Below are 18,061 nucleotides of genomic sequence, written 5' to 3' on the forward strand. Positions count from 1 at the left end.
ACGCATGTTCTGGCCAGGACGGATGCTGTCCGAAAGCCGCTGCAGCCTCCATATGAGGGCCCGTACCGCGTTCTCGAGCGTGGAGAACATTTCTTCCAGCTCGAGATCGGTGGGCACAAGAAGGCGGTCTCTCTGTCCAGGCTGAAACCCGTGTCCGCTCCAAAGCAGCGTCCTGTCCGCTTTGTGGATTGACGGTGAACGAAGTTCCGGGATCGGTCGCCGAAACCCCTAGGTTTCATCTGGGGGCGGAGTGATGTGGCGCAGCAGGATTCGCAGCATTCGAAATTTATTTCGAATGTTGCGAATGCGAACAAATAGATGGCACGGAACTTTCCACTTTGTAGAGCTCGCCACGGGAGTGGAGGACTAGTGAGGAAAGTGTGCCATGAGTTAGGGGCAGAAAGAAACACATGAAGGGAGATCATTCTCTTCTGCCTCTAACGTTTGGATAGTCGGTTATCACGCGGTGCAGTTTTTAATTAATATAAACTCATTCATTAAAATTAATGAAGTCCAATTATTACATCTATCGAGTATTGATTGTAAAAACCTAGTCTATGCTCCGGCGTACCTAAAAATTGTAGTTTGCAAAAAAATGGACTATTTTAGTTAAACTTTCTTCTGGGTAGGGAGTAAGGCGAAAATATGCAGATGCATGCTATTAATTTATATGCGTACATACATGGTTACGTGTATATGCACCAAAAAGCGGTAACGGGCAATGTTCCTTTTATTTAGGATGATGATAATGTCTTCAACATGTACATACATAAGTGCGTCTCGGGGTTTGGAAATATATGAAGGAGTACTTTGATCTATGTATGGCAAATGTGCAGTGAAATTTCCTGTTATACATGAAGCGGCTAGCTTCTAGTTTCCTGAGTTATTTTTTTATATACTCAGGGCAACCCACTAATTCAAGACCAAAATCACATGTACGGATAGCTGAGTGGTTAGAGCACAAGGCTATCGTACAGAAGGTCGGGGTTCAAATCTCGCTGGTGGCAGTGGAATTTGTATTGTGATTTGACGTCGAATACCAGCCGACTCAGCTGTGAATGAGTACCTTAGTCAAATCAGGGTAATAATCTCGGGCGAGCGCAATGCTGACCACATTGCCTCCTACAGAATGCTGTAGTGTACCGTTGCGGTCTTAAATGAAGTGCTCTAAAACTTCAAGGCCCTGATCCGCTATGGATTGTTGCGCCAACGATTATTATCATTAAAATCACAACGGCAATAAAATAGCGGAAAAATTACAAAAGCTAGGATGTAAAGGAATGCCTCCCCAGCGGATAACAAGTCGGAAACCAGAAGCTTGACCCTCCTCGTATAAAAGGCTTCGTTTGTTTTTTTAGGTAAGGATATGTATGTAATTCACTGCATGTATGAGGGTTCACACTTTCGACGTTTCTACCGAATTTCGTGTAATTGCTTTTCAGAAAAGTGCTTGTGACAGATACCGATTTACACAAAATCTTAAACAGACAAACTGAGCCTCGCAAAAAATGGCTGCGTCTGTAGTTAGATCCAACAACGCACAATTACTAGCTGCGAGTTCAAGTCGAAATAACCAAAAATAATTACGATAATGACCAAAGACTCCGAAGATTCGAGGAGCGACAGAGTATAATGTAAAGAAATAAAAGTATGATAAGAAAATAAAATGGCAAATCTCCTGCAAGGTCAAGGTATTACTTCCGCTCTTACAAAGATTAGAAATCTTTCTACATGCTGAAAAAAAGAGCATATGCCTTACCTCAAAAAATAACCTTACGAGATTCTCCAAAGCAAAAATCCGTGGCTATTGTTATCAGATATCTGTCATCACGAGTAACATAGAATGTAGCTTTGTTGGGTATCAAATGAAGGGTCTCGATTAGTACTTTTGAAGCCGGTCCTAGTTTTGAGATTTGTTAAAAAGGCGGGGAGTGGCAGGGGTGGAAAGTGACGATTTCTTTAACGGACCCATTCTCAGAAACTACCCAACCGAAAAATCCAGAATTCATGAAGCTGCCTCTATATGGTGCCCAGGCCTCAAAATACTCTCCATATCGATATCTATTCAAATTAAGTAAATGATAGTATATTACCATATTTTTGGAGAAATTGAGTAAAACCCCCCTTAAGTTTATCCCAGAGTTATAAAAGTAGTAGTATAAAATATAATATGAAGCATATTATCCCCAAGTTTGATCAAAATCATACTATTACTAACAAAGTTACAGTAGCTCAAAGTTGACTCTGCCCTGTAAATTAACTAAATATCAATATCATATTGAAATGGGTAGTCAGACATGTTAAATGCAAATACATAACGGGCTACGTACAAATGGAATAATTATACACTAAATATACTCACAGAAGAAGCAAACAAAATCTTTCATACCTGAAGCGCCCAGCTTCCGGTTTCCCGACTTGTTTTTATGTTCAATATAGCTTTATTTGATGAAGAAAAAAATCTACATCCATCCTTTTCATTTGCGTTTGATTTCGTAGTTGCTGACAATCTTCCCACCAAATTTCGCGTCTATCAAACATAAGAGAAAAGTACTTGTGAAAGATCAGCAGACGGACAAGTAGACAGGCTGATAGATAATAAACTGGTAATATGGGATGGTACATTTCAAATAATAACTGATAAAAAATGCCGCTAAAATAGTGCTGATCCGATTCCCGAGAAAATGAAGTCTGACTGTGAAGATACGTCGGCATGAGAGTCAACAATGACTGGGGACGCAGGTTCGATGCAGGCCAGTACTTTGATGGAACTGTTAATCTACCAACGATTTCGAATTTTTTACTTGGCAAGTCTCTTTCTGGGGACAATAGAAAATTGTCTAATTAGCAATAATCGAAAATACTTTCGGTGTATCCAGGATCGCAGCTTCAATCGGTGAAGTAGTTAATCACTACAGGCAATTAAGAAGAAGAAGATAATGACTAGAATTCCGCTCGGAATGACTTTTAGAGAAGGAAGCCACCATTTCAAAGCAACACTGATCTCAAGTAACTTGTTCAAAAATGGGATTATCCCAAGTGCAACACAGTCTCATAATGATAATAATGAAGAATAAAACAGAATATTTGACGACCAGCAGAGAAGCGGGTAGTCTTACTACTCGTGACAATGACCTGCCCGGAACTAATCGATTCAAATAACTCGGATCAATGCTGATAGTTGTCCAATGCATTAGCACAACTTCTGAGTGTTGGTCGACTAAAAAAAGAAATGAACGGTGCTTCGTGGTAAAGGAGATAGGTGTTACTTTGGGGGGGGGGGGGGGGTGGTAACACGCCAGGATCACGTCCGAAATGAGGATATTCGCGGTCGATATAGAGTCGCACTAATGGTGGAAAAGTTGCGTGAGAGGAGTCTTCGATGGTATGCTCAAGTAGTTCGCGCTGACGAGAATTCGCTTGTCGAAATTGATTCGAACATTGAAGTTGATCGGAAAAGACGAGATGATACCTAGCCCTTCATCCAGACTAGGGCTTTAACAGAGAAAAAAGAGCCGACTGATTAAGACAACCCAGCCCCACTCCTGAAAGGGACAAAATCCAAGACGCAGCGCGAAAGTCCCAAATGCGTGAACTGCTTGGCAAGCGGCCATTCGGGTAACTGCCGCAAGTGCAGATGCAAATATTTGCTACAATAATTTATCTCGAACCATTGATGTTAGGATGATTGAGTGAAATTTACTTAGCTTCTCAGTGAATATAATCCGCAAATATTACTCCTGTGTGACATCAGATTACACTACTTTTTCCAGGCAACTTTTAAAATTTCGACTTTTCTACACAGAGATACATCCTCAAAACCAAAGTTCCATAACACTTCCTTTTCGCTGGCGTCGTCAAATTGAAGTTTCTATCATGGCAAACATGGTTTCTGCTTTTCAGACAACTTTTTAATCCAGGCGACCTCTCGAATTAAGTATTTCTGTGCGGCCAGCAACATTCAGCTGACAAATCGTGGCCCTTTATTTTGATGGGTAATTTAAATGCCAGGCACACTTCCTGATTGGAGTGCTTCATCAACAGTAATAGTCACCAATGACATTGCTGGCTGACAACATATCATGGTGCACGTATATAGCGATGATGACAACTCACTTCCCAATATTGGCCAGAACACCGAAGTCGATAGAATGTGACTAAAAGGCCCTAAGTGGTGATTTGAGAGCCTCTTGACTCCATCTAGATCAACCGTATGATCGATTAAAAAGAGTAACCCGCATTCCCGATAAACACCAACATTGGCGCCAATTCTAATCTTAACAACTTCCCTTTCCTGGAAATTGCTCCTAGATATTTAACTCCCAGAATATGACCTTCGCCCACCAGTGCTCATTGCACTTGACTTTAGTAGCCAATCTCGATACAAACCCTACTAGCACCAATGATATTTTAACCGCCGCTTTCGGCACGACAGACTTGCCTTGTAACCCCGGAGTCATCCATATACCAACTTCTGTAACCTCATCTCTTTTCCCGACGATATCGCCGAGACATTGGACATAAGGAAACACTAAAGCGGAGACTATTTCGCACTAGATACTCTCCACAGTACTCCTTCCAAAGATTAAAATTCACGACCTCGATACTGGAAGGATCTTGGTGCAACACACTAACCCCCCCCCCCCGCCATGCGGCAAAACTGTCAACAATAATGACATCCTTCCACAAAACATAACCCTTCCTGGAAAACCGAACGCTTTACCAACTATTTAATGAAAACCGATCACTACACTGTATGCCTGCATGACCAGGGGGATGTTTCATTAGCCCAAATCGATTTTGCTCATTCAAAATAGACACTGTGTCCATCAAACAGAGCAAGAATAAAAAGTCTGCTAGGATTACGCCAATTCCTCGAAAGAATGAGGACTTGCTCTTCCAGATAGCCGTGCCTATTTCTATACTCTCAACCCTCTTCTGTCAGTATTGTGGCAGAAACAGTATTATCCCACACTTCCAGCTGACTAACCGATCAGGTTACTCAATTATGCATGCTTTCCTAATCTTGGAAACTATACATCTTGCTTGGGATTAATCGCAAGACACCTGCAACAGCATGTCTCTTTGACATAAGGAAAGCCAAACTATTCTAGAAGGGGCGACAATACAGTTGTTATTGATGTTTTTAAGATTTTGTGTGAAACAAAATTGTAATTGTAATTTTTCCTCCAAAGTTGTATTATAGGTAAAGCAGCGTGAACAAGTCGGTTTCTCGACGCGTGAGGTATGAAGGGATTTGTGTATTCCTTTTATAAAGACATTTAAGTGTTCATTTGTCCCATTAGTACCTAGCACGTAATATATGCATGTTATATGAGAATTTATTTATTTGCTTATTTTGTTACTAATGATTCGATTGCCATCAAACATGGTAGAATCGTGCTTTGTGTTATAGCCTATATCGCTACAAAATTTCTTGGCTCTCGGATGAGCTTAAGGGGGGCTTTGCAGCCAATTAGTAAAAATTATAGTAATAATATATATTATTATTAACTTTATTTGAAAAGACAGCAATATGGAGGCTATTTCGGAGCCTAGGCACCATATAGTGGCAACCTCTTGACTTTTTTCAGATTTTTCGGTTGGGTAATTTCTGAGAATGGGTCCCTTAAAGAAACGATCCTTTTCGACACCCCGCACTCCCCACCTTTCCAACAAATGTCAAAACTAATACCGGCTTCAGAAAGTACCAACCAAGACCTTTCGTTTGATACCCTACGTGATTATATTTGATGAAAAAGAATTTTACACCCCCCTTAAAATCAATGTAGAATTATGTAACTCAGGTGATGCAGTGACAGTTATTACAGTTGAAGGTTCGAAAGAAATCCGACTATTATGTAAAATACTGTAAAACTTATCCACATTATCATTGCTTACTACGTAATATTTTCTCCCATATACTGTACATTCATATGTATCTAAAAGTGCAGGCCTACTAAGTATATGTAAATTTTGTATAAATTAGGAAACATGAATTGAAAATACATAGTTCGTTAGAACTATCAAACATAATCACAACGTGTTTTATTCTGTGGAGTCCAGGCAATTGCTGCTTCCAAAATTCACATTACGTGGTTAAATTATTGTGGAGTTCAGGGAATTGCTGCTCCCAAAGCCGGTTAGTCTGGAGTTTGGCATTTAGCTGCTTCGACTATCCATAAACTCATTGCATTTAAAAGAAAAGTAAGGTAAGGAGGAACTATCGAGTGGACTGGCAACGTCACAATTATAACAAAGTTGTAGAAGACCAAATTTTGTGTTTTACGTGTAATTATCACACTCTGACCTCATCAATATATAAACTGAACTCATATGAACGGCGGAGTTGGAGTTTGGAAATATGTATATATGTATGTATATCAAGGAATATTTTGAATTTTTAGCTATATACGGATGGAAACACTTACATAGATAACACTAAATCTTTTCACTCAAAGCGTCCAGCATACGCTTTTCCGATTTGTTCCATATTGGAACAGTGATCAGCAGCAACATTCTATCCGTAATTGGCGGGTAAACAAATTTTGTGCGATGATATCTACCCAAACTATCCCCGAAATCTCTCATCCTAATTAGCATTACAGAACTATTCGTTTTATTGTTACCTTCATTCTTCTTGGTAAATCGGGTATGTCAGATAGACAGGTAAGCAGACAAACAGACAGGCATTGAATGGATTTTGAAAAGCAAATTTCATTTCTCGGAAGCTCCTTCATTTTAGGAGGTGACTTTAATGCAAACAAGTCGGGAAACCGGAAGTATTTCTTTTATAAAGACATTTGAGTGTGTCCCATTAGTACGTAGGACGTAATATATGCATATATCATGTGAGAATATCCATATTCAGTATTGTTAGTAATAACGCGATTTCCACCAAACTTGGTGGCTCTATGTTATATCCTACATTCCTGCAAAATTTCGTACTAGAATGAACTTAAGCGGGGTTTTGCAGCCAATTACTAAAAACTATAGTAATATACTATTATCAACTTTATTTGAATAGATATCGGTGTGGCGGGTATTTTGGAGCCTAGGTACCATATGTTAGCAGCATCTTGATTTTGTTCAGATTTTTCGGTTGAGTATGTATCCGTAAAGAAATTATCATTTCTCACTTTTTCAACATATCTAAACTAATACCCACTTCGGAAAGTACTGATCGACACTTTTTATTTGATACTCCACATGACTGCATGTATGTATGTATGTAGCCCCTTAAATTCGACGTAAAAGGATGTAACTCATTATATGCGTGAGCGTTCACAGTTCCCACCTTTTCACCAAATTTGGTGTCAATCTCTATTGCTGTCTCCGAAACAATGGGTGCGACAAACAAACAGACAGACAGACGGACAGACAGACAAACAGACAGTAAACCGATTTTAATAAGGTTAAAAATGGATTCTGGGAGCCTGGACTAACACCGTACAGCAGAGCATTGTTTGAAGCAGGACGAGCACAAATGTGTAATTTCCACACCAGCGGTAAGCCTACATACTGGCCGACTGATGTAATCATTGATATCATTGGTTTCTTCGTAATTAAAGGAATAAACCAATACATCCATGTTGTCAATAATGACCTGTTATGTTATGAGGCTGTTCAGCGAAAAAGTGAGGAGAAAAACTTTTCTCCCAAGCTGAGTAATAAACAAACAAAAGTATTCAATAAGCCGGGAAATCGGAAGCTGGACGCTTCAGGTGTAAAAAGTTTTGTGTAGTTAATGTGAGAATATGCTCTTTCACATGATGTTAACATTCAAATTCCTAAATTTGTAAAGAAACGGCAAGTTTGACCTGTTATAACTTTGTTAGTGATAGTACGATTTCCACCAACCTTGGCAAGATCATGCTTCGTACTATAACGTACAGTGCTGCGTTATTAATTTTATTTAAGTAGATATCGGTGTGGAAGGTATTTCGGAGCCAAGGCACCATATAGTGGCAGTCTCTTGATTTTCAGATCTTTCGGTTGTGTAGTTTCTGAGAATGGGTCCGCTAAAGAAATGATCACTTTCGACTTCCTGCACTCCCCACCTTCTTAGCAAATGTTAAAACTGGAATCGGCTTCCGAAAGCACTAACTAAGACCTTTCATTTGCAAAAAGGGAGGTGTAATTTCTTTTTCACGAAATATTATTAATTACACCTCCCTTTTGTATATATGAGGACTTACTGTAACTTACTGTATGCGTGAACGTTCACAGTTTCCACCTTTCCACCAAATTTCCTATAGCCGTCTCCGAGAAAAATGCGTGTGACAGAGAGACAAACAGACGGGCGGACAGCTAGACAGTAAACCCTTTCTAATAACTTCTTACCAACTTGAGGTGAAAATCGATCTGCTAACGATGAAAACACAAGAGACGGCTTGGAAAAGCATTCCTTCTCACCATGGACTGAATAAAAAACATATAGACTGTTTTGCTGAGGTTACTCAACTAATGGTAAATGCGCCTACTAATAAAGCTTCTGCCCATACACTTATTACTGGAAGGATACTGAAAGAATTGCGGAGAGTCTAGTCAAACTAATACAAAGAATTAATGCAACTTTCAGATTAAAGTACATCCCTAAGCCAGGAAAGAAGTCAAGTTGAGTCGACTCGTATCGACCAATATCGCTACTCCGCATTACAGCCAAGCTATTTGAAAGGATCGTGGATCGAAAACTAATACCACCTCACCAATTTCTGCAAAAGGATTCCGCAATTCAACAGGTCCACAGGCTAACGATTACGATACGGCAATGTTTTGGGCCCAACACTATTTCTTTTGTTTCCAGTTCACTCATTGGTGCAATATAGGACAACCACACAGTCAGATTGCGTTGCAGTTTCACTATCATCATACTTAACGCTGTGTAACTGATAAGTTCACAGCAGCGAGAAAAACACAAGGCGACGACTGGGACTCCAAGCCAGAGCAGTGAGATTGGGAGGCTGACGCTCTACCCATTTCGTGGTATAGTTGGCCTAATCCTTAAGGCCATGGGTGTAATCACTGCAGCCAACTACTGTAATTTATTAGTGGAATGTTTGTTGCCGTATTCTCGCAAGAAATCTGCGGATAGGGTTATTATACACAACAATAATTCGAATAATTCGGCTCGAATGACGTGGAAAATCTCGGCATATTTCTTAATTTTCTTCATTTTTGTTGAGCTTTCTAATGAAAAATTAGTATTTTAAAAAAGGCAAAAATGAAAGTTGAAATTGGAATCACGTATCCTACTCTATATAAAAATGCTACAAAATCATATATAGCATCTAATATACATTGTTTGAGAGTTATAGATTTCGAAACCGCTCAACCGATTGCAATGAAAATTGGTATGTTCTTGTGCTTTTTAATGGGTAATATTTTGATGATATTCACGTTATTGTAACTTGTCCTTAAATAGCGCTGTAATGGATCAACTTATATACCTTTATACCAGTAGTCGTGACAAATAAAGACTGAGATTGGTGAGATACTAAATTCTGAAAGTTATTGAAAATGCCAAAAAGGGGACATTTGGAGATCAGGAAGACATCTATGATGACTACCAACCAGCAGAGATGCTTAAATACATATCTGAAGAACGAGACTCGCGACTGGAAACATAATGAATCGGAGTGGCTACTTCAAGATACGCTGAAACATAGAAGGATAAGACCCAGGCCGAAAATACATGTACCCGGATTATAGTTTCGAGAGATGTTCCAGATCCACGATTTTACAACCTGCGACTTTGAACTTCTACTTGAAGGGCTGCCGAACACATGGTGTGTGAGTTACAAATATTCGAGCAAAAGTGCCAATTTTCAGAGCTGCAGCAATTCCCTCTCACGACAGGCTCTATCAAGGTTGAGATCGATCCCAATAAAACAGCATTCAATTATAATAAACGCTATGATTACAAAATACATCGTAATGACTTAATTAGTCTGATGGCTTTGTTGCATTTACATTGTGGCTGAAATTTCAGTAAGAAACACCTGGAATGTGTTGCTCCACTTACGAGGCCAATTTGCCACCACTGATTGAGCCACTAGGGGCCCTTCTGCCTCATATCGCTAGAGGTATTCAAGAATTCAAATACTTTTTACAGCATATTCAGAAATACAATGAATGCTTTCACATAGCCTCGTTTAGAGCAAAAAATATTCTAAAATATGATAATTTTACAGCCACATTTAAGGTGAAAAGACAAGTGTATCATCAGACTGGTTCACTTCTTCTAGCTTCCGAAGTGAATCTGTCTTTTTTTGCAATACACAGGCAGAACAAGGTTTGTCGGGTTCAGCTAGCATAATGATTAATTGAAAACATTAAGCACGTTTTCTTCCCGGCACTGCATATATACATTTCGTAAGTAGCAATTGTTTATACGTACGCACTTGTTCAATTCAGAAAAAAACACCTGTTTGGTTCAGACACAGACTATCTGCCTATTTGTCTGTGCCATATTTAAAGCAGACTCAGAAATTTGTCTGATGCATAAACAGACTTTGTCTGAAATGAAAATTTGGCTGAGGTAGGCATTTATCCGACATTGACAAACACATTTGTCTGTCTGATGTTTGGGACGTCTGACACAGAAACAAACTTGTCTCACACATAGGTTTGTCTGGCGCAAGCATTATTTACCCGAGACGGCGTGACACGAACATAGACGTTTGTCTGTTTGATAGCATAGAAACGTAGACATTTGTCTGGCTGTTTTTCGGGGGTTACGGGTTAATAATAGTGTTTAATTCAATATGTATATGTTGCAAATACACCAAGCAATATTCCGTCATGTCATGTTGTGTCGTTGTCAGCGGCCGTTAGTCAACCTGCCGAATAGTGTCTTTCCCAGTGGGTGTTGGTAAAACTTTCGTGTCGTTCCGTTTCCTTAATCCATGTCAGTATAAGTCCCGGTTTAATGGCGGGTTGCTTTCAAAACACGGGGAGGGTATTGTCTTTCTATCAACACCTCAACATTATTTTATTCGATTGTTTAATCAAATATGCATCTTTTATTTCAAAATGTTGCTGCGAATAAAAGTATGACTGAATATAACTTTCCTCCTGGGTGCAAACGAATGCGTAGCTGTTCAGAACTTCACGTACTATATTTAGCACCCTTGAGAGATTCTTCATCCATTATTTACGTTTCCTCTAACCTTTTAGAGTAGGAAAATCAGTTCTTTCACCAGAAATATCAATATCTGTAATTGCCCGGAGTGCCAAGGACGTGTGCGTAGAGTAGGAGTAATGTACTTTGCGTAATTAGAAAAGTACGTACATGCACGACACTTCCAACCTTTCTGTCACTTAGCAATATATGGTACTCCTAGAGCCTGAGGAGAGGTTGACGACGTGTAAGGAAACGACTTACCTGCGTGTGAGAGTAGAACATAGAAAAGTTGCTCACGATGACTGGAACTGGCAGAGCGATGGTAAGCACACCAGCGAGAGCGCACAGGGCTCCGACGAACATTCCGACGTATGTCTTTGGGGCCATGTCTCCATACCCCACGGTTGTCATCGTCACAATTGCCCACCACAGGCCCAATGGGATGCTTTTAAATTGATTATCCGGATTATCCTGCAACGGGAGAGTGATACGAACATCGCAATAAGGCGCTGAATAATTCAAAGGCGAATATAATATATGTAGAATATAGAAAATGTGATGAAATTTGATTGTGATTGCGTTGATTCAAAGATTAGTGTATGCTTCCATGGCGCAATGTGGCTTGAAAATCAGCCACTTGCTCGAGGGAATTCAACATCGTTCCAACAAGTTTCACATTTAAACATTCGCTAGCAATTTACGTCAAAATTACATCATCGTTTTCATTCCAGATTAAAGCTTGAAACTGATTATGGCAATTCTTCTTGAGAGGATGGAAAATGTAAATTTAGAATATCAATAATGAATAATAAATGGACACAGAGTGGAAATCCGATCCGTAATCAAACAGTCGAAACGAGGCTTTGTTACTCCTTAAGCATTTCTGTGACCATTTAGAAACTAATGATTAGTTACTAACTGACATCCAAAAATTTCGGATGCTTAGTTTTAATTAACCTTATGTTCAGTACATTACGTAAATGGTCGCTAATTTCTGAATTGGAATCAGAATATTTGGCTTTACTGAAATGTTGCAGATATTTGAAAATCGTATATTGGTTTAACATAATTCTAGTTGTGCTTCCCACAAGTTGAAAAATAGTGAGTTTTCGTTTTTTTATGCACGACAACATAGCGCGTGCCTTTCTATGTGCCTCCACTTGATAAATATTTAGAATTTCGGTACATTTCTACAGAATATTCCCAAAATATTCTGCTTTTATACATATAAAGGAAACAATCGATTTCTGCAAACATTCATACAAGAAAACCCCTAGTGCGGGCCCAACGAGGCTTGTATAATTTAAGCTGAACAAATTTTTTCTTTTTAAAGAAGAACTCAAACATGGACAATTTGGCCTTTTCATAACAATAGGCCCACTTTTAGAAACAACAAAATGATCATCATCATTATCAACACCACAACAACCTTAGTTAGGAACTTTACACGTCCCGGTTTTGCGCTGATGTTCAGCAATTCGATATAGGTGACCCGTCAACCGAAACGTGTCCAACCAGATTTTATCCTCAACCAAACGGTATACAGTCTACGGAATTGTTCGGAGGATTCTCCTCTCAAACACGGCCAAGAATTCGTAATTTTTCATGCTAAAAACCTAGGTCTCCGAGAAATATGTATAGAAGATCTTTGATCCTATGGAAAGACGTTTCAAACGGAAAAATTGTTTTAATTTGAAATAGACTCTGTTGGTTGCCAAGAATAATGCGCGAATTTCATCATTATAGCCGTTAGCGGTTGTGACTCGACCCTAGCTAGGAGAAATTCTCAATAGCGAAATCGCAGTTGTATCCGCCTATGTTTGTTGGTATCATTTGACCACTACCGTTTGACACTGTTGCTTCATTGGTTGATGGTGTTGACGTTGTTTTATTAGTTTTGTTTTTAATTTATGTATATCATTAAGCATTATTCAAAATATTATGCAAAATTGTCGTAAGGAAATATTGAGAACTAAGGCAATGGTAGCGGTGATGACCGAGTCACTTCAGAAAAAAGTTTTCATCCGGTAGATAGGATAATTCATGATTGTTTCATCCAAAATTAAAAAACCGAAAAGAGTTCTTTACTATATAAGTTTATCTTGGCTTTGAACTCACGGATTAACAAAAAAACTTTTGCAAAAATCCTCTTTTCTTTAATCAAAAAAATTAAGCTGTAATAGAAAAAGACAAGCATTCTTCGTTTAGAATCGAGTACTTATAATAATAATAATCGTTGGCGCAACAATCCATGTTGGATCAGGGCCTTGAAGTGTGCTAGAGCACTTCATTCAAGGCCGTAACGGTACACTAGGAGGCAATGTGGTCAGCATTGCGCTCGCCCGAGATTATTACCCTGATTTGACTCAGGTACTCATTCACAGCTGAGTTGACTGGCATCCGACGACAAATCAAGATACAAATTCCACTGCTACCAGTGAGATTTGAACCGCGACCTTCCGTACGACAGCCTTGCGCTCTAACCACTCAGCTATCCGGACACAGAATCGAGTATTTAGTGTGTAAAATAAATGTACAAAATTCAAGCCAAATCGGTCCAAAGCTTTTCGAGAAGTTGCAGTTTGATCCATGAATAAAATGGAATGAAGATTCTGTTTTTAAATAAGATAGAATAATCGATTCCAGTTCCATAGAAGAAACTCGCCTCAGCTGCTACATGCTCCAGGGCATCCTTTTACGTCATCTCTCATTCTTGAGTAGCAGCCGGAGTTTTTCATCTTGCGTTCCATACCTGATTTTCATCTTCTTAATGACGGTCAAGTAGATTGAATTGTCTACGGCTGGAAAAGTTTTGCTCTTAATGACGTCAAATTTTCTGACAAAATTTCTTACAAGTTGCAGTATCAGAAAAAAATTTAAAAAATAAATCGATTTTCCGAACTTTTTTCTTCGATTGTTCCATCGACTCCTGCCTACTTATGATCTTTAAACCAATGGACTGTTTCTTCCTTTCTTGGTGGTGGCAGCATGTTTCCGTCGTCTCCACTTGACGGGATTTCGAACTTGCCGATACTTTGTTTATTGAGCAGGATGAACATCGAGGTTTAACTTCATCTTGCTGATTTGTTGCTAAAACTTATGCTCGTGGTGCGGTTTCTCCCTGTAATTTTGGTTCTCTCAGTCTTCTTTTTTTAGCCCGTGAAGCTGCTTTTCCCCTAAACGCGTTCTTCGAGATTGGTGCATTGTCCGGTACGCAGCATCCTTCCATTCTATTCCTAGAATACATTCATCGTCGAACCTGTCCTTTTGACTCGCTTTCCTACTTGGGCCGAATAAGTTTTAGGGCGTACCAATGATAATGATTTTCAGGTGGCTGTAAAAATCTTTTGCCGATGCTTAATTTCCAAGACATCTATTTGATATTGCGGCATTCAATTCTTCGTTGTTGGTGTTGCGGAGACATTGTTATGGATGGCTTCAGTATTCACCCTCATTTTATTATTCGACCCCAGATCGCCATGCCAACGAAATAATGACCCGAGTCTATAAATTCGATATCCCTAAAAACTGTCTTTCGTCCTGACCTACGCCATCGCTCCATCTTAAGCAGGGTCTGCCTAGTCTTCTTTTTCTACCATAGATATTGCCCTTATAGACTTTCCGGGTGGGATCATCCGCATCCATACGGATTAAGTGACCCGTCCACCGTAACCTATTGAACCCGATTTTATCCACAACCACCCTATCCATGTAGGGGGTCAAAAATTCTTCGGAGGATTCTTCTCTCGAACGCGGCCAAGAGTTCGCAATTTTTCTTGCTAAGAACCCAAGTTTCCAAGGAATACATGACGACTGGCAAGATCATAGTCTTGTACAGTAAGAGCTTTGACCCTATGGTGAGACGTTTCGAGCGGAACAGTCTTTGTAAGCTGAAATAGGCTCTGTTGGCTGACAACAACCGTGCGCGGATTTCGTCATCGTAGTTGTTATCGGTTGTGATTTTCGACCCTAGATAGGAGAAAGTGTCAACGGTCTCAAAGTTGTATTCTCCTATCCTTATTCTTCTTCGTGTTTGACCAGTGCGGTTTGATGTTGTTGGTTGATTTGTTTTCGGTGCTGACGTTGCCACCATATACTTATTTGACTGGTCAAATTCACAAGTATGATTTTGGTACCATACCTCGAGGATATCCCTCAGAGAAGGTACTATTCTCCGACCCTACCGTCTTCTCTGTAGGAGTGAAAACTTTAATAAAGCTTATACTTCGAAATTTGCCTAACAACCGCAAGTGCATAGCAGTTTGCTTATTTTTGAGTCGACAACTGATTTGAATACTTATTCCCAACACATATTATTGGATGGCTGCTAGAATCTATGGTGTAGTAGGAGGTTGAGTTTTGGTAATGGAACTGTGTTGGTTTCCCAAGATCATGGGTGCCAATCCACATTTCGATCTACGACCTATACCTCCCTTTCACCGCTCAATTTGTTGATGGGAAACTCAAATTAACAACCAATAAATATCTAATAATAATTGGTGATTTTATAATTCATTTAATTAGTTTGAAAATGTGGCTTAACACACTTTCGATGAGATTTTGTATAATATAGGATTCGGAAGTGTTCCACGTTGAAAGTATTTGCTGGCTAAGGGCAACTGACGTTATAATATTATATATTATTGTTGTCATTGCGGTGAACGATGGTTGCTTAAAAGTTCTTTACTATATTTTTCCTAGGCCAACAATGAGAACATTGATCATGGCTTTGACCAACGAGTAGCTCACATCTAAGATCCACCGCAGCTCGTTACAGTTCTCAACACTAGATAATTATCAAAGTTAGTGAACTCAGTCCTGCTAGTATAGGTTTGCACGTTTCATAGTTGTAAGTTAATCAGATTATTTGGTTGAATTGGTTCTGAGAACGGAACATGTTTCCCTTTTTGCGACAAACTTTTCGAATTCTCACCCCCCTATATTTCCCCCGAGTACAAACTGAACGCGGCTATGCTCTGCAAATGTACAATATTTTTCGATATTAGAGCCGGAAAAAATGGCAAACAAGTTATCGCGACAAACGAGGCAGGATGGCTTGTCCTCTAAGGAAGATGCATTTCAGGTAGTTTTAGATTCGGAAGGCAGAATAATAGAAAAATCAGGGAAGACGTCTCAAGATCTTATCAAATTATTCAACCATCATGATGACTTGGCGTTTGTTCTCCAGCAGGAAATGAATCAGAAAATTTCAGAATGGTGTGCGAGATTGGATTGCAGTTTAATAGAGAGTTACCTCACGAAAAGTCTTTTGTAATACGGAGGTAGGAGTTCCTTAGTACTCCGTATTTGGGCTACTATACAATAAGGCTTGCGTGCAAAAAAAAAGAACCGGTGATCGCTTGTGCAGGCTTTGATTCAATTAGCACGGAGACCATGAATAGGAGAAACCACATACATGATACAACATATGACACATAGCACGCATTGTTACTTCCTAGTAAGCAGATTATGTAATTTTGTGTTGTAAGAGGCTCACAGAAGAGGTTTTTAAGATATACTATAAATGGGCATTCATTGAAAATCATATCCAGCAGGATATGTTAAATGCTTAAATTTTAAAATTATTAAAGGCAACAAAAAGAATTGAACTGGTAACATGAAATGGAAAAATTCGAGGGGTGAAAAATGATAGATAAGAGAAGTGTATTAAAAGTAGAGGGATAAAAGAACAACCGTCTTCTTTTTCTGTGACAGTGTGGTTCTAAGAGGACTCCTCTATGTCTGTTTGTTTGCGATCACCGTCACAGCTCATCCTGAGACAGTGCCGTAAGCAGACAATATGGCAATATGGATTGTTGTGCCAATGATTATTATTATTATTAGTTGTTGAACCAATTCTTTTAAAATACTGTTTTTTTAAGTAAAAAAATTGAAAATATATTTTGCTGAAACCTTTCTTCCCGCAAACTTCTTTGGTATTTACAAATATATATGTCAATTTCGGGTAAATGTTACTGATACACAAATGACTGAAGAAAGCTAAAAAAGGCAAACTAAGGGCTTCGTTGTGAACCGCCAATCATATGAATTCACTTTACTTGATGATAGTTGTCATACACGTCTTAGAATGCAATGAACATACGTGAAGTAGCAAACTTAGACCATCTATAATTTTATTAATAATAATTGGATCTATTTAAAACTTTTTAGCATATCATCACTTATATTGATGCATTTTGTACTTCTAGGACGAATTTAAGAGGTGTTTTCGTATAAATTTAAAAAGTAAGGTAATATGCTATTATTAACTTTTTTGAGCAGATATTGGGATGGCGTGTATTTTGAAGCCTAAATTTCATATAAATCCACCATTGTAAATTTCTTTAAATTTTTCGGTCGGGTGCTTTCTGAGAACGAGTCTTGTTTCCCTTTTGGGGGGGGGGGGGGGGCTCCCTCCCTTACGTACCATCAAATATCAAAAATAGAAATAGTGCTAATCGAACCTTTCCATTTGGTAGACAACAAGGCTATATTTAATGGAAAAAATTTACACCCCCTTCTCAGATGTGTGGAGAACCTCCCTCTCTTAAACTCAATAGGAAATGGCGCCACTTGCTATATGTGAAGAGATTCACAAACAACATATTCTCACCAAATTTCGTGACAATAAGTTCAGCTGTTTCCGAGCAAATCGGGTGTGACAAACAGACAGACATTGAAACGATAAGTTTTATAAAGATACTTCCTTTGTTTAATATAGTTTATTTTAAAATAGAACTATTAAAAGGAAATGCTTCCAATTGTTTTCAATTCAATTGTTTTCAATTCTACATGTTGTGTCCGAAGCACGTATTTGCTACCTTTAAATAAATATAATTCTATAGTTAGATTGGAAACATTTCCTTTTAATAGTTTTATGGAATCGATTTTAATAAGGCCCAAAAAGCACTCCTGGGAAATGGCTGTAGATCCGCC

General features: G+C 38.9%; 1 protein-coding gene across 4 annotated transcripts in view; it reads right to left on the reverse strand.

Moving 5' to 3' along the window:
• Nucleotides 1-18,061, reverse strand: part of LOC119646613 (potassium voltage-gated channel protein Shaw-like) — a 637,421-nt gene that overhangs the window by 90,761 nt on the left and 528,599 nt on the right. For all 4 annotated transcript variants that reach the window (XM_038047116.1, XM_038047117.1, XM_038047118.1 and 1 more), the window contains one exon: nucleotides 11,387-11,596. In XM_038047116.1, the coding sequence (XP_037903044.1) occupies nucleotides 11,387-11,596 (210 nt within the window). The remainder of the gene's footprint in view (nucleotides 1-11,386; nucleotides 11,597-18,061) is intronic.

The sequence above is a fragment of the Hermetia illucens genome, chromosome 1 (assembly GCF_905115235.1).
Source record: "Hermetia illucens chromosome 1, iHerIll2.2.curated.20191125, whole genome shotgun sequence".
Classification (NCBI taxonomy): Eukaryota; Metazoa; Arthropoda; class Insecta; order Diptera; family Stratiomyidae; genus Hermetia; species Hermetia illucens.